At 40.6% G+C, this 22908-nt stretch overlaps 1 protein-coding gene across 6 annotated transcripts in view; it reads right to left on the minus strand.

The window, feature by feature from the left end:
* FAT3 (FAT atypical cadherin 3) overlaps window positions 1-22908 on the minus strand; it is a 396115-nt gene that overhangs the window by 24225 nt on the left and 348982 nt on the right. For all 6 annotated transcript variants that reach the window (XM_088051032.1, XM_088051035.1, XM_088051033.1 and 3 more), the window contains 6 exons: window positions 22401-22538; window positions 19611-19754; window positions 18859-19056; window positions 15576-16374; window positions 7779-7913; window positions 6610-6767 (listed from right to left, as the gene is read on the minus strand). In XM_088051032.1, coding sequence (XP_087907158.1) covers window positions 6610-6767; window positions 7779-7913; window positions 15576-16374; window positions 18859-19056; window positions 19611-19754; window positions 22401-22538 — 1572 coding nt within the window. The remainder of the gene's footprint in view (window positions 1-6609; window positions 6768-7778; window positions 7914-15575; window positions 16375-18858; window positions 19057-19610; window positions 19755-22400; window positions 22539-22908) is intronic.

Consider the following 22908-nt stretch of genomic DNA (forward strand, 5'->3'; position numbering starts at 1 on the left):
AAAATGGCTGACAAAGTTGGAAATAATTTCTTATGACACATTAATTGTATTCAAGCTCTCTGAAAGCTCTTTGAAGTATTTTACCTTCGTCATGCTCCAGAAAGTATTTATTTCTGCAAACTCCATTTCAAGACAGTTATGCCCCATTATTTATCCCCATGAAAAGTTCAGGTACTGTGTCATTTTTCATCCTTCCAGGCAGCTCACACTGTCCTTTCACTGGTGTATCTGTTACGGAGTCTGACTGCTCCCCCCCAGTGAGAGCAGAGCTGCCACAGCTGTCCATGCAAGAATCCCACAGAGCTTTAGTGGCCTGCTGAATTTGCATGGCAAATGCAGATGTGAGGATGCTGCAATGTGTCCCTCTGCCTTTGGCCATTTTTGGCCATTTCAACCATGAACAGTCACGTTAGCTGGAAACATCCCTTGGCATGTGGCTGTGTGCTCAAACTCTTTTCAGCCAGGCTCCCTGATGTGGCTTGAAGGTAAACAGGAAAGTGTTAATCTACAGGAGCAGACTGTGCTGTTATGCCATTATCAGCATTTTATGTCCTTGGAGTTTGACAAAATGACCTGGAGAAAAGCTAAGGGTAAAATCTTGAGATCCGTAGATCTCTGGATTTCCTTTTCTGCACACTCTTGGTTTCTTGGCTGGCTGAATCTGAACTCCAAGCCAAGACACACAGGGCAATCGGGGTATAAACCACACCACTCTGCTCAGTCATTGCTCAGCAGCATGGACACAGAGCTGCTAAGGATGGGGCAAGCTCCCTATAGATGCCAGCTGCCCACTTACTCTGCATGGTTTGAGGGGGTGTAGGGGAATGAATACACACATAGAGGGAGCCATGGGAAGGAGCTAGAATTAGCCCCTGCTATGAACAAACGAGTGTTTTGGAGTCCCTGATCTGAGGATGTAATGAAACTGAGAAGAAATCAGATCTATGACTGTAATACAAGTTAAGGGATGGATGTTGCTTGGTACTCTTACAGCTGAATCAAAAAAGGCTAATAGATGTATCGAATAATGAGTCCAGAACATTTTTAATTTAAAAACATTTTTTTTACAGGACTCAAAATTCAGCCATGAACAGTTTCTGTAGATTGAAATTGGGTCTGTTAAAGCATATTCTCTCAGGAGGAATCCTGAGATGCCCTGATAAACAGAGAATTTTTTCTCTCCAGAGATACAAACTCCAAGAACAATAGTTTTTCCTCCCTGTGCACAAAGTAGTCCATAAACACTGAAGGTGCTGCTCAGAAATTGTGGTCTGTCTCACCAGGAATACAAATCAAACAGAAAAATGCATGCCAACATATTACACTTTGAAAAACAGCCATCACTGGATAAGCAGATAACTTGCTGCTTACTAAAAAGGCTTTTCCCTATGGAAACTCTTCTACTGATTGTGTATAATATACATATACCTCCCCTATGACTACTTATGCCCTGAAGGACCTACTGCCTGCGTGTCTATTACTCTTACTCACAGAACATGTTTTTCCAATTATCTTTATAAATACAACACCACATTTGAGCACCTGGGATAAATATTACACCATTTGTATACAGGAAACTATGATCTAAAAGATTTTCCATTAAAATATGTTTTATACATCTTTCTCATCCACTTTTATTTCTTTTTACCAGCAGATGATCTGACATACACAATAAATATGTAATGGTCTGAAGGGTTAAATTTCCTTCCTGTTATTGAAGAAACACAAGTAACCTCTAACTAGAGTGAAAGATGGAAAAGACGGTCTGATGCTTACAGTACTAACCTAAGACATGACAGATCTGCATGGGAATCCACATGCTGCAACATTCTTCCTCTGAGATCTCAAGCAAGCCATTAGTTTCAGGCCTCCATCAGTAAAAGAGGGGTAACGTCATTTCCCTACCTCACACCACTGCTTTATGGACTCATACATTAAAGACTGTGTGACAGGCCCAGATACCCCTAGCAATGGGACCAGAAAAGTACTTTCATTAATCAGATGGTCACGGGCCTTGCTGTAGAGGGGCTGGGAGGAAATATCTGTCCCCTGATGGACTTTGAGGAGGAACAGGAAGAACAGGAAGAGCTGGCAAGGAGCAGATGCTGCAAAACGCTCCACTCTTGACTACTTAGCAGCTAGACTGGCCAGACAGGGAGGTGAAGGTTCTTCCACCTAACAGGCAAAATTGCTGTCCCCATTCCTAAGCACAGAGAATTCAACCATCATTCAGCAATTTATCCCTGGAATTGCTGTGATTCCTTGTAACCACTGAGATGTCAGGGTCACTGCCCAGTCCTCAGAGGGGGTTCTTTGATTATAGCCTGGACCTCATATAATCCTAGTACCAAGGAAAGCTGAACTTCAATCTAACTGAGGGACATTCAAGCAAAAAGTATGGGCATGCAATGAATAGCCAGGCTCTTGTCCAGGCTCAGCAGCTTTGCAGACAACAACCTCAATGGCATGGTTGGTCTGTTTGAGAGCTGGTAGTGCCAGACTGTCAGTCCAGCACTGAATGTGTGGCATTGCTTTTTTTATCCACCTATATAGTGCAACACAGTAAAAAGCCTGAGTTATTCCATCTCACAGCAGAGACAAGAAAACTTTTCAACCTCTTACCAGTGCAGCCCATGGCACCAGCAGAGACCCTCTGCACCATGAAAGCACAGAGACACTACTTCATCCTAGCTGGGCAGAAAATTCCCACAAAGCCTCCACTTCCCAGAGCTTTCCAGGTGCAGGGTTTAATTACAGTCTCAGTTATAACAATTATGACAGGGAGGTTAATATACACTTACGCATATATGCCACAAGATTCCTCACCTTTAGAGAAGTAAAAAGAACAAAGACTCCAAAAGCTGATGCAATCTGTTACATTTCACCAATTTCATTCAATGAGCAGAATGGAGCCAAACACATACTGTAAATTGTATTAGAATAGTAGTCTGGCTAAGACGTTTGGCTAAGATCCATATTTGTGTATCAACACAGGTAATAAAATGATCAAATGGTTCTTCTGAGACCACCTCCAGCTCACATAGTCCATCTGCAGTCAAACACCATGGATACAGCATGCTGCCTCCTAATCTATCTGGGGAAACATTTTGTTAGCTGAATTGCATTTCAGGTTCATTTGTGTAAAATGGTGTATTTAATTAAAATATTACTCGTTTCAACTCCAGCCACAACTGGGATCACATCCAAACTTCAGTCCTATCCAGCATAAGCCATGCAGCAGTAATGCATTAAAATGTATAATACACACCTAACTAAAGCATGCAAAGTTTCACATTAACTGCCTGGACAGAAGAACATATGCTTGCCTTTTACAATTTAGCTGCTATATTTATGGCATGATGGGAAAATCTGTCTTTACCTATTTTTAATCCTTAAAATTTCACAAAACAAGATGAATCTCCATTATATTCCACGGCAGGGGCGGGGGGGGGGGGAGGGGAGAAATGGAATTCTCTTCTGCAATGGCCCTGTAATGCTCTAAATGGTTAAATCTTACTGTGTCAGCTGCTACATAGGTAAAAAGGAAAAGGTGGTACTCGTTTTGGGACATGCAATCTTTCCAAAAGAAAAAAAGCCAACATTGACCTGCATCTCATTTTTCTCCAATTGTCTTAAAAGCAAGAGCATGCAACAAAAAAAATATGGCCAACCTCTCAAAATCGATGGATGAGTTGCTTTATTTGAAACAGCTGAATAAATAACACCCTTATTTTATTGTATCAATACAGTGTAGCTGGTAGGCTTTCAGCAAAGTAGTAGACAAGCAGTTTGCTCTATGGAATTGATTATTCAACCAGGAAGGACACTGTGTTAAGATTCTGAAATATTTCCATCCCTGGAGTACTCACAAATGTATGAGCTTCCAAAATTAAGCTGGCCATTGAAACACCAAAAAGCATATTGCAGCATTAATGTTTAAACAGACTGCAATGGCAGACTTGCTTCAAAATAATCAATGCCACTACACGCCCCAAGAGCACAGGTGTTTCCTGCCTGTTGTCCCATGGGTTCATACCTTATGGGTCTACATTTCTTCTGCCTCTGCCTTTATTTGAAGCTCAGTGATGGTGCTGGGCTCTCTGGTGCTAATCCAGCAGATACTTAAGTAGATGCTTAAAATTAAGGTATCTGAATAGTTCCAATTGCTTCCAAATACAGGAAGTTAAGCAAGTGATTAAGTGCTTTGCTGGAGTGATGCCAGAGCGCTCAAAGGAACACAGGATTTCATCCTTTATCCTCTATTTGGAAAGCTTCTCCTCATGTTTAATTTAATTGAAAGCAATGCTCAAATGATAACAACTTCACATTTATAGACCTCTAATTAATCTGCTTAATGGCCTCATTTCTGAGTGCCTCCCTACCTCCCAACATATGTACCTGGTTAAAGGAAAAATAAGAAGCCTTACCTCTGGTTTACAAATGAAAAAAAGTGTGTTTAGAAAGTCTAAGCATAGCTTCCTTGAAAACACCTGAGTCAGGGATCTCCAGAGTGCAGTCCATGAGTCAGCTGCCATCCCTGAAGACACCTGATAGGGCCAAATCCCTTGAGCATGCCATTTGTCTGCCACAGAGCACTTTTGTGAGAATTTAGCGTTATATTCCTCACCTAAAAGACCTTCAAAAACTAAACTCTGACAATTCTTGATCTTTTAAGTGATACCATTCTTTAGAAAAACTATGCTGAATGTAATGATTTTGTTTCCTTTAAACCCCATGCATGCAGAAGCCCAGCGCCAGACCTGGGAAAAGGACATACTCACTGCAACAGTGAATTCTGCCCTATTGAAAAGCTGAGGATGAGGCTTTGAGAAGGTAATTTTCTATGTCCTCCCCTGATCATTGCATAGGAGAAAGCAGAGGTTTTGCATCCATCCACGACCCTGGACCTCACTCATCAGATATGTAAGGTGTCAGCTGCATTTGAAGCTCTCTACTTTTTCTTTCTTTGTTTCTTAGACATAGGAAGCAAAACAGCTTGACATGGAGGTTGCTGACTGAGATTGGAACACAATAACCACAGCTCTTGTTGCTGCTCCTTGAAGTATTATTTTTAACTCAGCATCTTTCAAAGCAAAATAATTATGTGATTAGAACATAATTCCTACCTCACAACTAAAATCTCAGTTCAGGTGATTGCAAAGGGGGGTTTTCTTACTGATTTGAATTTTTTTTGTTTGTTTTTGCATTCAGTTGGTTTTGGGGTTTTTGCTTGTTTTTTTGTTTTGTTTTGTTTTGGTTTTTTTTGTAACAATAGTAGTAGCATCAACTTTTCTATTTTGGTGGCAAAATTTCCCTGCTTCAAAAAATTTTCACTCAGTTGTCTATGACCTGGATATGTCATGCTCCTTAATGATGAGAGCTTTACACACAGAACTCTAGCAAAATGAATTCTCCTATCACCATTCTAACTCCCAGTTCATGCCATCCCTGTATCTCCTATTGTTTTCAAGTGGCACCTTCCACCAGGGCTATTTGGTTTTTTCCCAGGTATTTTTCAAAATTACAAAATTGCAAACATTATCTATGGGCATATGCTAAGAGCAAGCATGATGAAGACTTCAAAGAAGGTCTTCCAACCTGCAGTTTTGCTTGTTTATTTTTTAAACAAAAACATATGCTTAAAAGTTCAAACTGCATTTCTATGCGTCTCAAAGCAGAGCTTAATTGTCTTGTGCAAATCTGAACAATGCTGACAGTTCCTGGTGAATGACAGACAGTACTCTTGCTCATTAAATACTTCAGTCTAACAGCTATAAAACTGTTTGTTGCCCATTAATAACTCATCTAGCCACTTTAACATTACCTAAGCATTCAGCCAAAAGTACCCTAAAGATTGCAAATACAGACACAAAAGGCTCTGTGCCAGTTCTCCCACTGCTGAATTATAGCATGTGGCTGAATTACAAATGTCAATGTTTTCATTTTGTACTTCAGAGGCTATAGCAGAAATACTATATGTGCAGGCTCTTGGATGAGCCTAGTACTCCCTTGCCATCCCGCATTTATTTGCCAATCCACAGAAACAACAACAACAACAAAAAAAGAATAAAAATGCATGGAGAGCTTATCAATTAAATATTGATTTGGTATCAATATCTATTGACCCCATGACTTTCTCAACAAAGAATCTTAATCCACAGAGTGCAGAGATCTTCATATTCAGTAGGAGACATGTTCTAAGCAGCTGGTTCCTGGAATTAGCTCACTAACAGTGAGGGCATATCCTCTAACCACAGACAGGACAGAAGGGAAAAACAGCAATTTCAGCAGGCTTCATTTTGACTACATAGTGATATAAATGGCCAAATCTTACATCTCGTGCAGACTGGCTCCTGCACACAGACACACATAATGTGCTTATAATGAACAGCACCCAGTGGGGAATTTTCTAAATAAAGTACCACTAACAAGCTGCTTTCCTGATCGTTGTTGCTGCTGCTGTTGTTGAAATTGTTTTTCCCTGTTAGAATCAGACTTCATCTTCTCAATCTACAGCTGAAATGAGAACAGCATTACCCAAATCAAGAGCCAAGAGAAAATACAGAATCAAGAAAAACAACTGCAGAAAAGATAAGTAATTTTAATTACCTTTAGAATTATACAGGGATTTGCTCTGGTGTACATTATAATCCCATTGCTTTGCAGGGTTCGCAGACGGAGAGCCAACTTGAATTCCTCTTTCTTGCTATTTTCAGAAACACGGTATTTAATGTAGCTATTCCCAGCAAAGCTAAGGGAAGTGTGGCCTGAAACAACCATTTTGAAAAGACACATGTGCTTTTAGTGATACATGAAACAATTCCTCAACTGTTAAGTAATTAAGGAATTTATAAAGTTAATGACAATGACTAGGAATAAATAAATAAAACCCTTTTTTGACAAGAGAAAACAAAGCTGGCATCTACTATAAAATATTTCCGCCTTTCATTTTTTAAAGCTATTTTTCAGGGGATAGAGGAAACTAAGATTTCTCCATAGTTAAAAATAAATAAATTAAAAAAAAAGAGTATTCAGGATTTTTCAGCTTATATACTCCTGGAGACATCAGTCTTGCCTCACTAATAACAGAGGGAATCAAAGATAACCACACCTATACATCAAGCAGTTGAGTTATGGGTGTCAAGTTACATGAGATGTCAGCCAAACCCTTGCACTGAGTCCCCTGCAACCAGTGCCCAGGACCACAGCTCAGTATCTGCTGTGCTTTCATCAGGCAAACAGCACAAATCCTCTGTCCTGCAGCCTGGGATTCACTGAAGTCAACAGAAAGCTTTACCTCTGGCTGTCCACCTGGCTCCTCATATCCCAGGGAACAACACAGATGCAGAAAACTAACAGATGTCCTCAAACTTTCTTTTTGGGATAGTGTAGTGTTTTCATTAATAAAGGCTGGAATTTTGGTAATCTAAATAGTAAGCAGAAGAGTTAATTATAGAGCTTTGCCCATGGGCAGGAAAACATCTGGCATAACATTCTCTAGGAAAAAATCCTGTTTTCTCAGCAGCCTGTTTTACTGAGCTGGTATTCAAGCAAGCCAGTGGGAATTTCCAAACAGAAACTGGATCAGAGTCTACATAAAGCCCCATAGCTATAATGACAAGTATTTATAGGGCTTATAAACAGACATCCCAAGTGCCTGTGGTGAGATGAGTTAAGCAGTACATTTTCTGTTGACTCCACTGGCACCTCTGCTGCAAAATGAGAATGGCAGCACTTTATTGTCCAAGTGCATCCCCCTTTATGGCTGTGACATGCACCTGAACACTCGCCAAGCTTTCCCGGTGGGCACTGGCAGATGAACGGTCTCCGGCTGGCTTCATACCCCACACACTGCATGTCCCCTGGACACGGCTTCTCCAGGCAGGGATCGTTGGACCCTGGGCAGAGTCCTCCTGAAATAAGTTAAAATACTGTCAGGGATCCACAGTGTAAAGCATGATCTGCTGCAACAGAAGAGCAATGAAAGACAATTAATGATCGCACACTTCAGTACAAGCCAAAAATGGCTTAATAATAATAACACCACCAAAAAAGCCCCAGCAAACCTTCCCAGAAAGGAACAGCTTTTGGACAAGCACACAGCAGAACGGCAACAGTTCTTCTCCAAAGACTGCCCTAAACCCCATGGGAACATATTATTAAAAACGAACTGTTATGAGCAGTAACTGGTTTATAAATGGTATGATAACTCTCAGGCCATTCATTTTCCTGCAAAGCTTCCTGCACAGGGGCTTTAGAGATATTAGGGAAAAAAAAACTGCTTGAAGCTAGGCACTCCTTTTCCCTCAGCACACCTATGAAAAGCAAGTCTAAGGAGGCAGGAATGGTCAGCACCAAGCCTGCCAGAATTCAAGAAGCATTTGGACAATACTCTCAGGCACATGATTTGATTCTTGGTGGTCCTGTGCAGGGCCAGCAGTTGGACTTCCATGATCCTTGTGGTTCCCTTCCAGCTCAGGATATTCTGTGATTCTAAGCCATGCTTGGGCTACAGTGACACCTGGACTTTTCATTCTCACTCTGCACAGGACATACTGCCAGCTTGATCCTACAGCACAGGCAAACTTGCCCTCTCCCTATGCTCCTCCTGACATTTCTGAGATCTCACATCCTATCCAGCTGACCCAGGCTACCAAAACCTGCCCTCCTTTTTTCTAATCTGCAGGGACAGAACTATACTGACTTTCAAATTTACTTAAAATACTTGAGCAACACAATTATATGTAGGTTTTTCAAAACCTCCTAAATTCTTTACATCTATCAAGCCGAGCATGTCAAGGACTTAGTGTTTAAAGCCTGTCAATGTCAGAAGAATTTTTTGCATTTCATAGGGTTTGGCTAAAACTTCAATGTAACTTCTAAAAGTGTCTAAATAAATCTGTTTTGATTGCCCTATTCTTAAAAGATTTGCACACACTCTCTATAATAATGCAAAACATGATACAACTATTGCTGCTAAATATATGAATTTTCAGAAATATGTAACTTCCAGAATAGCTAGTGTCTTCTTGGTTACAGTAAGGTACTTGGGAGATGCAGGGTCAGTTTCTACATTTGGACATCTGTGTATGACTACTATGAAAGCAGACTCTAAGTGCAGGAAAAAAGGCACTCCTGCCCTTGCTTTTGTTGATTTGCAGCCCCAGCATGAATGGAGGGAAAGGCAGTTGCTGGGAATGGACAGACACCTCTTCCTTTGTTTATCAAGTTCATTTATTTAAGACATGTAGGTGATGAATTTAATGATAAAAATCACCTTCCTACCCACTGCTTTCTGAATATTGGCAGTTCTTGTATACTGCAGGATCTATATTGTCAGATCCTTACCATATTCAAAAACTAGTTTTTGAGTATTTTTGAATATTATTTTTGAGCACATTGTTTTATTTAGACTTAAAGCAAGGAATCAACCTGTCATGGTGTACATCTCCAAAAGTAATTAAAGAAAGAATCTTATTGCTCTCCCACTTTTGTACAAGCCAAACAGGGCTCATAGTAAGCATAGCTGAAATTACCTGACACTCTTCAGTATTTTCTGGGAAAAGAAAAATTACTACTGTAGCTTTCAAAGTGGACATGGGCTGACTAAAAATATGGCAATTACTGTAAATATCTTCCTTGATTTACAGCACAGTCAATTTAATGTTTAACATCCTCCCCTCCTTTATCAAACATTTGTTTGAGCGGTCTATGGTGTAAAAGATTTACAGTACTGCCTGTAGCACTGCTAGAAAATGATGCATGGCAATCTTTATTAATCACATTAGTAGGTAACATTAAAGGAATATCAGCTGCAATACACAGTCACACTTTAGGCCTCACAGAATCAGGAAAAAACTGTCATAGGGTTCTGAACTACAGATTTATATTCTATTTAAATGTAAGATCTGTAGAATTTAACAGAGAGAATATGATATTTTCTATACTTTGGTTTGTTTGGCTTTTTTTTAAGAATAAAACTCCTCACTTCTTAGAATTCAATGGCAAGTAACAATTATTTCTGAAATTATAACAGGTTGTTAAAAATTCTACAGACTGCTTGGTTGTTCTAGCTATTTTAACTCATTCTTATGTGACAAATGCACAGCATTCTGGTGTCTGCAGAGTATATCTCTTCCTTGAACAAACTTAAACCTTTTGTGAGGCTGCAATTCAAGTGAGCCTCTGTGTAGCTGACAGACATGCCATTTGGACTAAAGCCCCACAGCTTGTCACTATGCAGCAGAAAGCAGCACTGAGATTTCCAAATGTGGCTCTAAAAATTTTCACATCCCCTAACCTATGACTGTATGTTTGACACGAAGCAATAAAGGAACAGCTTACTTTGTTATCCATCTCTGCCAGGCTTTTTATCTGATTCAAGCTCTGATTTGTACTTTAGAGCCATCCTTCTGCATTCAAAAAATACATGGAAAAGATCTAATGTACTCCGTGCAGCAGTGGAGATAACTGTTTATCCTCAACAGCCAGGAATACTCCTTCTGGTAAACTACAAGGAAAACAACTTTTTATTCATCCTGCTGCAGCAGGATTTCATAGCTGTCACAAAACTTTAAAATATTCAGACTTGCGAGAAGTGCTTTATGCCAGTCTGTATGGTTATAAGTACATAAGCTACAAATCTACATTATTGCATTGCCCCAGCTAACACCCATTTTCAGGCTGATTTCACAACTATGTGGAGCAAAATTGTAAAATTGTTGAAGGTTACGTTGTCCACATCAAAGATTTACAGCCTGAGTTTAAATAAAATTATTCTAATGTTGCATTTCCACTCCAAAGAGCAGTCTATTTTCCATCCAATAAAAGATCCAAGAAATATAGGTTCAAATTGATCTTTTTTTTTTTTTTCTAGGCAGGTCCAGACAATCCACAGCATTCTCTTGAAACCCATATTAGTATTAATAAAACTGTTCTCTACAAGGTATCACAGAGACACATGAGCTAGCATCAACCAGTGCGTGGCAGGAAAAGGTGGAATAGACCCACTTGATTTTGACAGATCATCTTCAGTTTAATTCTCTAAAAGAAGATAAAAGTATTTCAATCTTCTAACCAATATACTGAGGAAGAAAACACTGTTCCATTGCAAGATGAGAGGTTTATTTAATTCCTATTCCTTCAAAAAATGAGCACTTCCAGGACTGTAAATATATTTTGAAAATTAAGTACTTCAACAATTCTAACTTAAGCCTTGTGTTATTAGGTGGTTTTCTATCAGCCCACTCTCCTGAATCTATATGAGTATTAAAAAGACCCAGTTTTTCTCACTTGTAGGAAAAAAGCTCGCAAGGAGGGAGATTCCTGAAAGCCAGAATTGCAGGAAGCTTGTAAAGCAAACTCCAAACCGCTACTTCAAATAATAATTAGTTTACTGTGGAGAGAACTGGTAACTCATGATCTGCAATCTGTTTTTATTTTTGGAGCAGGTATTGTAGGCAGTGATCATTCCATGCATGTCAGTGCAGACACCACAGAACTGTTTCTGCACAAGCCAGCAATGCGTTTCAGTTGGCTCAGGTGCCCCTGGAAACAGCATGTCCCAGTGAAACAGATTCTCTCCAAGTTTTAAGTAACAAGACATTTGAACTCTTTCACCCCCTTCTTGATCCCAGATTCCATCAGGACTCCTTATGTGATAGACAGCAATTCTCACTTGCCCTTGTTCTGAGTCATGCCCCCACTTCACGCTGCAGCTCTCCCACTTTTTATATGAGCTTGTGCATCCTCAGCATGGGCTTTACTGCTGGGGATATTCACAGGGAGAAAACTTTCCTTGGACAAAGGTGACATTAAATGGTCAGGTCTAACAAAATTATGTTGTTCTTTGCTCCCAAGCACAGAACTTTTTCTTCAACTTTCCTTTTCAGGAGGATTCCAGGATCATTAATATGTATGTGTGTGCTTCCTGAAAATGGGAAAAGCCGTGTTGTACACATAAGAACTGCACTGCTGATGCCCACTCCTTCAAAGCATTCAGGCCTCCTTTAGAGGCAATGTGTGCTCTGTGGAGCTGAGGCCAAAATTCAGCTCTGAAGAATAGGTCCTGTACTAGCAGCAGACCCTCACAGTCTATGATTTCCTTCTGTCAGAGCACTCACAAAACACTAGAAGTGGCTTCATAAAGTCTGAATTGTCTTGTTTCATGAGAAAGTGCTCCAAGACTGCTGTTATTTTGATTAAAGAACATGTTTGTGTCTGCACTTTTGCTGAACACTCCTGGGTCTATTAGAAAAATTCTTTCAAACTATAAGGCCAGTACCATTTTAAACACTTGAAATGTAATTCATCTCATCTAACTTTAGGGCATGATTCATCTGACTGATTTTAGACATCTAGGGAGAGATGTATTGCACTATTAAAAATACCTCATTCTTCCCACTATCTGCCAATGGGGCCTGGAGTGACCAGTAAAGATGTAGATATATGACCATATTTGTCAAGATTATTTCAATCCATCCCTCTCCTGTGAACATATTAATATTCCATCACTTTTGTAAGATTATAATAATGCAGAACAACTCTAGAGCAAAGGAGTCCCAACTAAACCTGCTCTGCCCCTGCACCTTTGTCTCAACACAAAAGAACTACTTTGCAGCATGAAAACAACACAGAATAGATTTTTGCCTCTGAAAAATGAGAATGCTATGAGAACTATTTTACAGGAATACATTTATTCCATTCCTCCTACTTTTATTTCCCCCAGCACTGACAGATGTTTGCATACCTCATGCCATGTGATGGGAGGTTGGTAATCGCATGGCCCCTCTGGTCACGCTGACACAAACCCCAGTTTGTGACAATATTTTTCATACAAACACAAACAGATGAGCCAAAAATCTAAGGAGACAGTCTGTTATTGGAAAACTCTTTAGTTCAATTTTATTGATTTAAAAGCTAAGATTGATGCATGTGAACTTTTGAACTTATCCTTCCAGAGCTGAGCTGCTGAACCTCCGAAGTTCACCCACTGCCTACTTTACAGTCTCCCTGCATTTTCACATTAGATAACTGTTTGCTCACAAAGGTAATCTAGGTAAGTTATGCACAGCTGGCATGCATAAATTGTGCATATCTGTGACATCTGCCAGTGGGAAAAACACTCCAAGTATGATACATATTTCAAGAATGAGTGAATTAGTTCAAACTCAAGCTTTCTGGGCCATAATTGAATCAGATCTCTGGAAACATATGCAATATTTTAATGGCTTTTTCATAATTCAAGGTATTAATATTTACTGGATGTGGAACTCTCTTAGCAACAAAGGAAGTATAATACTTCTATTACACTGCTAATATCCTGCTAATGCTGTCTCATTAAACAAGCCAAAATAAATTTGTGCACTTTTTCCTGAATTGCTGCATTTTTACATTTATTTGTAAGAACTACTGATGGAAGGAGTATTTGCATTTTTCTAACTCTTTTACTCTAGCCTTTACCTTTCATGAAAGCAAAACTACCCATACATTCTCTAACAATTATACTCTCACAAGTCTATGTTATCTCCTATGTGAGAAAACACAGTGTGTTTACCGTAACACCAAAACACTTTCTGTGCCTCCTTTAATTAAAAACAGTAGAAGAGGATGAAGCACTAAGTAATGAGGAGAAGGCCCAAAGCATGAATTTTTGCTTTCCCCCAAGATGTATTATTTCTGTGCAAGTAATCAACACCAAGGTGTTCACCTCTTTGTCAGCTGTACCTAACTCAGCCGCTCTGAACATTTTTTTACTACAGGCTCTATGGCAGGCTGGATGTGCTGGATCCAAATCGTGTGGATCCCCCATGGGAAATCCGTACCTAGTGGCTCAAACGGGAGCCGGGGGAGCCCCTCCAGCTTTTCAGCAGGACCAGCACAAGCTGCCTGTTGCAAGTGTTCCCCACACAGCAGTCTTCAAGGCCATGACAAATGGCCCAGAGGCTGGGGACCACAGTTGCTCTCAGAACCACACTGCCTTTCCAGCAGCCTGTCATCCATTTTGAGGATTGACTGGTACATGACAGAAAAATTTGGAAATCGCTGTCCCAGCTGAATTTCTGTGCTTCCACTGCAAGCTTGTTGTGCCAGGAGAGCTGCTGGGTCAGAAAGAACTATGCTGCACTGCAAAGTCCCTTTTTTGGAGTTAAACTAAGGGATTATGAGGCAGAGGGAACAATACATCATTATTGACTTTAATAGGTAGTGAAATGAAATGATAAACAGTGAAAATTTTGGCTGCCAGAAGAAAAATTTCTGACTGTGAGGACTACCACTATCCCCATGGAGATGAGGATTTGTGATTTCTTGATACAAAAGTGAGACAAAGCTATAACTTAGAGAATATAAAAAAGTTTGGCAGACAGTGTTCCCGCACTGGCTCCTGGACATGACTGGAGGATACTGCAGCATTGTCCCTTTTAAACCTGTGAAAATCCTTTACTTCAGAGCCTTTCATGTGTAACAAAATGCTGATTATTGTTATGACAGATATGTCTACTTGAAACTTATAAGACTCTTACTTAAAAAGCAGACAGATAGTCTGCTCTTGAATGTACCTCAGATAGAAAATCATGGTATTTTTTTCCAAATTGAACTTCTCTGGCATTATTATCCATGTGCTGCAGGAAAAAAAATGATTTCTGGTTAAATTTTATGCAATTTATGCCTATTTTCATCCCCACCGAGGTCAGTGGTAAAACATGAAGCCCTGCTGACTGCTGCAGAAACAAAGGTTGGTTACTGAGGGATATGGCTGCTGAATTCTTGTATTACTCTGTGTGTGTGTGCATGTGTGCTTAAGATGAGGGAGACTTAGATGTATTGATTTTACAGCAGCTTTTTTCTCTGCTCTTAAATGAAGTGGAATGAGGAGCAAATAGCCTGGCAAACAAAAGAAACACAGCCAGTATTATAACTGCCTGAGGTTTTAAAATCCAAGTGCAGAATCATACAGAAGATTGACTCGCGAGTCTATTTGTCATATGCCCATGTGAAATCTCTGCCAAAATGTGGAGCAGCCTGAAACCTACTCTGTCCCCTACTGTAGCATTAAAGGTCAGGAAAAGTGCTTGCTAATAAAATATTTCATTGGTTTCTGTGGCTCTCTGCAACAATGGGACTGGAAAGGGCCTTTCCACCTGCCTGGATTAGGTCAGGGGTGCTTTTCCTTGGAGACTGCTGGTGCATTGCTGGAGACCAGGCTGCTCTGCTGCAGTCACAATCCAGGTTTATTCCAGTGGTGGCACCAACAGACTGGGAAACTACACCCCTCCCTCTCCTCATCCTTCCTCTCCCGCTCCTTTCTCTCCCTTGGAAACTGGCTGATGGCTCTGATTGCGGAGCCTCCAGGAAAGCGGTCTTTGTCGGAAAAGGCCAAAGTTCATAAACTTCCATTTACATCAGTAAACAGGAACAATTCTTCCTGAGCCTGAGAAATCAGTTCCCACAACACATTAGCCAGTCATGCTTTAGTGGACTGAATTGAAATGCCCCTTCTGATCTGCATCAGAGGAATAAAATGGATCCTATCGCATAATGTGCAGCGACGGCAGGGAAGAGGGAGCAGTACTCACCATTGCACATGCAGCGCACATTCCTGTAAAAGCGGGGACACACAAAACTAATTCGTGCTGTGCTGTAAGTCATCAGGGAATGGGAATCAATAGACAGACTTTGCTCACAGTGTTGTTCCTGACAATCCAGTCCCGAGCAATTCTTCTCCAGGATGGCAGAAATACGAATCACATTTTCCAAGTGTCTCCTCGCATTGGTAAGCTTCTGAATCAAATAGGCGGGCTTATAGAAACCACCGCTGTGCATCTGAACCGCAAAGAGCATGTCGAGCTGGCCGCTGCCTGCCACCGGCTGAATGCTGATGATGTGCAGGCTGTCCTGCTTCTGGGAGAGCACCGCGTTGCGCAGGGTGCGCCTGAACCCGTGCATGTGCAGACCCACAAAGTCCTCCGGGGAAACGTTCTCAAAGCGGATGGTGACCGTGTTCTGCAGCATTTCTTGCAGCAGCTGCTCGACGTGGACCACAACATCGATGGGCACCTGGAACCGGCCGTCGCTCACGGAGACGTTCAGGACGTACTTGCCATTATCCAGTCCTCCGAGGGCGATGATCTTCCCGTCGTGGCTGTTGACCTTGAACAGGCTTTTCTGCTCGGATTTTAGCGTGTATGTGAGGACATCGTACACATCCTGATCTGTGGCATGAATTTTCCCAATGACTCCCCCAGGAAAATCATCTTCCATGGTGACAATGAAAATCTCCAGTGGAATGGCGGTTGGTTTGTGAATGCTCTCTTCAATAACCCTCACCTGAACATAGGTATGGGAAACCTGCTGAGGCCTCCCAGAGTCCTTTGCCTAATGTAATGTAGAAAAAAATAAAAAAAAATAAAAAAAAATAAAAACACACAGAACACAGCCTGCAACCATAACTTCTTGCTATGTATATTCTCACAGCATCAGTAATTCTGAAAAATTCTCAAAAGAATGCTCAAATGCATTTGCAAAATACATATGTAAAGAAGTGTTCAGCCATTTCTAGCAGTCGAACTTACAAACTCTTTAAGGAAGCACAGATCTCTAAGTGGATTGCAGAGAGAAATGTGTCAGTAGAATGTCTCATTACTCAAACTGAAATGTTCCCAGGATCCCACAGCTATCACTTGTCATCTTCACAACAGAGAATATACCAACAATGTGGTATATTCTGCACCAAACACAGTTTGGGCTCACTTCTGTCCTGGAGAACAGACAGACTGAATTCCAGTGAAATATCAGCCTTCTGCATTGCCTGGTGTGCTCCAAAGCACTCCAGACCCTGCTTAGCTTGTATGGATGTGAGGGAGTCCAGAATTTTTCTACAACATTCTGTACTTCTTTACCTGAAGCAATCAAGAAACATGCCTGACACAAATAAAATTTATCATCCTCCAGAAATGAAATAGGTGCTTGTGCTGTTACTAATGATAAAATACGAGAGCAGCACTGCACTTGGACAGATGACTGGATGACCCAGAGCAGGTATTATAGCATCATTTGCACTTTTTTTATGGAGAGCAAAAGAGCAAGTATGACAAAAAACCCAAGGCCATCTTGACAGAAATGTGTGCAAACTTGAATCAGTGTCCTTTTGCACAATAAGAAAAATGTTTTATTGCAATCCCTATTATGATATACTGCTCCACATATTTATTTGCTTCAGAGAAAAACAGCAGACTAAACTGCCACTAGGCAAAGATGTAGGATATGTTCAAAAATCTTTGTATTTGGACACGGAAGGAAAATTTACAAGCTGAAGGAAAAAGTGGCAGGATGACAACAGTAATATGGACACTACTAGAAGTAGATTGGTAACTCTAAGACACTTTAAAATTCATTCATCTTCACTCCTAAAAAAGCTGGGTGGAGTATTTAAAAGTATTTTATATATATGTGTAGACAAATACCCATGTACATACAGACAAGATTATGTCTCATTCCACTTTCTATTTCAACATTAATTCTTAATAAACCTAATACAGAGGAGAAACCTGATAGTGGAAAAGAGAAAGAAGCAGTCTGGCACATATGGATGGAAAGAAACACTTCTGTGGTCTATACACAACAGGAAACTATAAAATATGTTTTCACTGCAGAAGTCCCTGAAGAAAATAACGCTGGGAGGAATCATGCCTCCATAATCCAACAGTGTGGTTTTCTGAACATGTTGGTACATCTCAGACATGGTGGTTTGTCTAATATTTCATTTATATGAAATATGTGGAGCTCTAAAGCTAGAGGATGCTGCTCAAATTTAACTCTCATGCCCAGTTTTGGCTACACTAGAACTCTGGCTAGCAAATTACCCTGAAAGTAGGATATTTTACGATTCAGGCATGGTAAGAAAGAAAGGTGATGATTTTTTATTTCTCTACATGGCTAAAAAATACGTTTCAAGGATACTAAATGGCAAACTTGTAAAACATTGATTTGAACTGTTAATTAGCATCAGAGCTTATATTTTATGAATCATAACGAACAATTGTATCTAAGGATGTTTATGCTGTGAATAGCATTAAATCTGCTTGTAAAGGAACAGACAGGCTGTGTTCAGAGAGAAAAATCTCGGCAAAGCAAGTGGAGGAAGCAAGAATTTCATACACAGCTTATGGGACCATGACTCATTTCAGTGAAGAGGTTCATTCCCTAGACTTGCATATTTACTGAACCCTAATACATCTTCGCTGGTAGACCTGAGAAATGTGGACAAATTACTTTTGGATTTACACATTTTGGCAATCAAAATTACCCTGGTTACAAAGCTTCTCACCAACTATTCTAAAGCTAAGTTTGAGCTGGACTTCCATTGCCTGTCTTATTTTGACATTCTTTAGAAGCTAAGTTGACCTTGGAAATGTGATTTCATGAATTCTTGAAAGGCTTCCAAAAATTTATTATTAAATTTATAACTTAAAAGCAGAAATTATTTTCATTCCTAGAGCAGTATTTTGCAGTCACTTGTTATGGGATGTATTTATATGCATATAATGCATTTTTTCTCATTTTCCTTCCTTAGCTACAGAAAAAAATGATGAAAATCTTAAACCATAGTGGTTGCTGCTCAGAAAATTCATTTCATGCCGAGGAAATTGGAAAGGTAGCTGGCTACCTATTTATATTTATATGAAACCAGGTTTAAGAACATCAAAGAAAATATTCTGCATTGTGTATTTGCAAACTGGGATGTGTAGTATTTACTCATAGAATACAGTCCACTAAAACCAACCCATACAGGCAAAGTACGGGTTACCTACCACTAAGAAATTTTTTTGTTTCGGTGTAGATGTAAAAATCAAGCCTTACCTGCACACAGAGCACATACTCAGTTGAGACCATGTGCTTGAAGATGACTGCAGACCTCAGAACGCCATGAGGGTCCAGTGTAAACTCCTCCTCTTCATTGCCAGTGAGGATGGTGAAGGTAAAAGGGGGGCCATTGTGAAAAGAGTCTTTGTCTGTCACTACCAGCTGCAAAATGCTTGTGCCCACTGGTTTATTTTCCTTTACACATATACACAGCATATAAAGAAAAGGATTAAAATGGTACATATTGCAATCATAAAATAACCACATTTTTCTACAGAGAATATTCAACTGAATGCTCTTTGCCCAAGCCAGCATTTCACAAGCTGCGTTTGGTTGAAACCACTTACACCCCATGGACAAGTGGCAGAGACACCTTCAGGGCTGCTGGGCTCTGTCTGATACTCTGTCTGGACCATCAGGACTGACTAAATGTCCAGACTGACTAAATGTCAAGACTCATACCCAGAGCAAGGTGTGAAGAAGTGTGAACTTATCCCAGAGCAGACATTTTGAGGCTGGAGTACCTGTGCAGCAGGGATGAATGCTAAAATGCATGACAGATGCTGTGGTTAAGGAGCCTCAGCAAAGACAAACTTACCAAAAGACTCAAGAAAGATTTGTTTATGCTTTCCTTTAGATAGGATCACTTGATAACATGCTTTGCAGATAGATCATCAAAAGGTACTTAACTGAAACCAAATGCCCATGCATTTTAAAAGAGAAGTTTTTGATGTGCAGGATAAACTTACTTGAATTACAGCTGTGTAGTTAGCTGGAGTAAACACAGGGCTGTTATCATTCACATCAGAAATGTCCACATTGACCGTCACAGATGAAGACAAAGGAGGGGTACCACTGTCTCTTGCCTGGACAACTAATGAATAGCCAGATATCTGAAAAAAGGTGAAAACATTGAATCATTGTGAAAGTGGTCCTGAATTTAAACCCAGGTTCTTTACATTCAATGCACCGCCTTCCATATTCTAAGGAAAGCTGTTTGGCCTCATTACTTTCCTGCCCTCAGTACAACATTATCCTGTTTATCGCCACATTGTGCCCCAACTTCTGTTTTAAAATGCTACCAAATAGACATAATGGCTTCATTGTATTAAAATAACTGTATCAGATAAAGCATTCCTGAAACAAAGGGGCAGACAGAAAATAAATGACAGATAATATCTGAACTCAGCTATTAGTCCTGTAAGCTTATATTTTCATCTCTCCTGGGTGTCAGCTGGGATAAGTGACCTGATTCTATTTATCTTACAGCTGATTTCCAAGATACTATATAAATTGCTTATTAGAGCCAGCATCAGTTTGACACATACTGTTTCTAACGCGGTGATGGAGAGCCAAGAAAAAGTTCACAGGCAGTTGGCTTAAACACACTGGAAAACATTTGGGAGTACTAGGGACAACAGTCTCTGTAGCAACAGAATATTATCCACCATTCTGCAGAAGATAAGTGGGCTTGAGTCTGCTTGTTTGCAACAGACACAAACAACTGAGCGCAGTGCAGGCAGTTCAGTGCATCATCCACGGGCCCTCTACACACATATGTGCCCGTGTGTGAGGTGTGAGCATATGTGACAACTTGTAAAAGCTCTGTCTATGCACAGTTTATGGATGACAGTTGGATTTTCCGAACTGCATCCTTATGTTGGCTTCCTTAGGTCTTACAACTGCTTTTTTACTGTATATTGCTCCTTGCTCTGCAGGGAAAGCTGCTGACATATCTGCCCCTGAATCCTCCCACAGGGGAGCAAGAGAAGAGCAAAACATGCCAGATACAACACTCCATTCCAACCTCTCAGTGCAAGGCTGGAAAGGGGAAAAGCATGGCCCTGCAGAGGGGAAAAAGATAATGTTAAAGGGGCTTTTTTTGGAGGAGGGTGGGAGGGAAGGAAATCCAAATATGTTTGAAAAGTAAAAGCTTTTTTTGTGGTAGGGAGGAGATCAGACTGAGCACACAAAATAAGGGGGCTCCTCTGGGATGTGGGACCAATACAAAGAAAAAGGGAACATGTTTTTGGGGGGTTGTATGGAGGGGATAGACATGATTTGTTTGGGGAAAAGTAACACAGGAAAGAAGGGAAATATTGAACTATGGAAAGTCAAGAAATTTGAGGAAGAGAATTAATCTTTTTTTTAATCGTAATTTCCACTGCTAGCTAAAGACAGAGAGTTTTGTAAAATCTTTCCCATTTTTTTTTTCTGTGTTTGCTTTCATTTCCATGTATCCAGAAAGGTAGATGGCAAAAGTCATGGTCTCTATGTGATTACAGCTCTGGAAATAAGTCTCCTTAAACTACAGAAACCTGGGAATCAGCACTGCCTTTGGGGATCTACAGCAGATGGGGCATCATACATAATTTCCCTGAAGGGGTCAGAAACACCTGTGTCTACAAAACGTGCCAGGGAAGCAAAGAAAAAGACAGTGTCGCAGCTTATTTTAACTGAGAGAAACTTTGGAAAATGCAGACCTAACGCAGCTGGCATTACACGTGCACACGCTTGTGAGGGTTAGTGTGTGTGTCTGAATGCAGCTGCACATGAATGCACTTCATAAACTAAAAAAAATCATATTAAGAAACTCAGCCTGGGCTTTTATTTACGGCCAACTTGTAACATGCACAGCCATTGTTACACCCTGTTGTGGACAGTCCATGGTAAAGTCATTCTACCACCAAACATGAACAATTTAATCCTGCCTTTGTCATAATACAGAAAGGGGTTTTTGCCACTGTTTTAGGAAGCAGGCCTGCTTCTAGTAAAGAGCTTCTCCAGCTGAGCCTATATTCTGCAGGCAGCAACCTGCTTCCCCAGTTTTGGGGGTGCATTACTGCGAGGCAGGGGGCATGGATTCCTTATGCGCTTCAAGATTTCTGAAGCCATGTAACATTCTCCTGCCTTGCTAGAAGTACAGGCAACTGAATTTGTTTGTTTTTTTCCCCAAAAGCTGCTAATTGCTAGCTATGGCAAAATGGTGATAAATAATCCTGAATGAATAATGGAGTGAGCAAACAAAGCAGCAGAATCTGCTTAATGAAGCACTCTTTCACTTTTGGTACAGCCTGGCCACTTCATAACATCCCCTCCCCAGTGACATGTTTTGCAGAGCGCTAATTAATGGCTGAGGTCTCAGCTCGGTGCTCGGTGCCACAATCTGGAGCATTTTGTAACCACTCTGTTGCACGAGTGCGCTTGCACGCAGAGGGGAGAGGAGGCAGCCCATTAACACAGCAGCAGCTCCCGCTGGCACCGTGGGAGAAATCCAGTGCTGCTCCTCTGCCCTGACGCGACCCCGGCTGCTGGGTGGGTGTAGGGTGGGAGTGGTGGCAGAGCAGTTGGCCAGTAGATAGACTGGGGACAGGGCTGGCATGGAATGAAGAGGGAAAATGTTGGAAAGACCTGTTGGAGCATCTTAGGCTGATCGCTGCAGAGTATAAAAGAAACTCCTTCAACACAAGCTAGCAGCAGAGTGGAGATTGATGCACATCTGTAAGTCATTGCAAGTTAAGAAGTCCCACATGTCTTACCCTTTCTCTATCCAATTTCTTTTTAACCTTCACGAGTCCCAGAACAGGATCAACTGAAAATTCATTGTCTTGATCCCCATTCACAATGGAAAAATGAATCTGACCATTGGGAGGACTGTCCAGATCTTCCGCTATCAACTTTTTTTGAGAGAAGAATAAAAAATTAGTGAAACAAATATTAAGTGATCTTTATGATACATTAATTGCTCAACACTCCAAAAAGTAAACTTCACATTCCATCAGACTAGTTATACCTGAACTGAACACCTCTATAGTATCAATCCTATAGGTTTTTATAAGGAGGCTTCACTTGGGCCTTTTCAAAATTCTAGTCTGAAAACATACAGAATGTTTTTATCTTAACATTTCATACAACACTCTCTCTCTGGATCCACAAGTTGCAAGATGAGAATACTGCAAAGTTTAGGGATGGCACACTGCATGCCAGACTATACAAAAATTGTGTATTTGGTGCTCTGAGCAACCCTGTGCAGTGAAAGTTGTCCCT

This window comes from Pseudopodoces humilis, chromosome 2 (genome assembly GCF_049639895.1).
Source record: "Pseudopodoces humilis isolate 2021_Gansu_Grassland_sample_001 chromosome 2, ASM4963989v1, whole genome shotgun sequence".
Lineage (NCBI taxonomy): Eukaryota > Metazoa > Chordata > Aves > Passeriformes > Paridae > Pseudopodoces > Pseudopodoces humilis.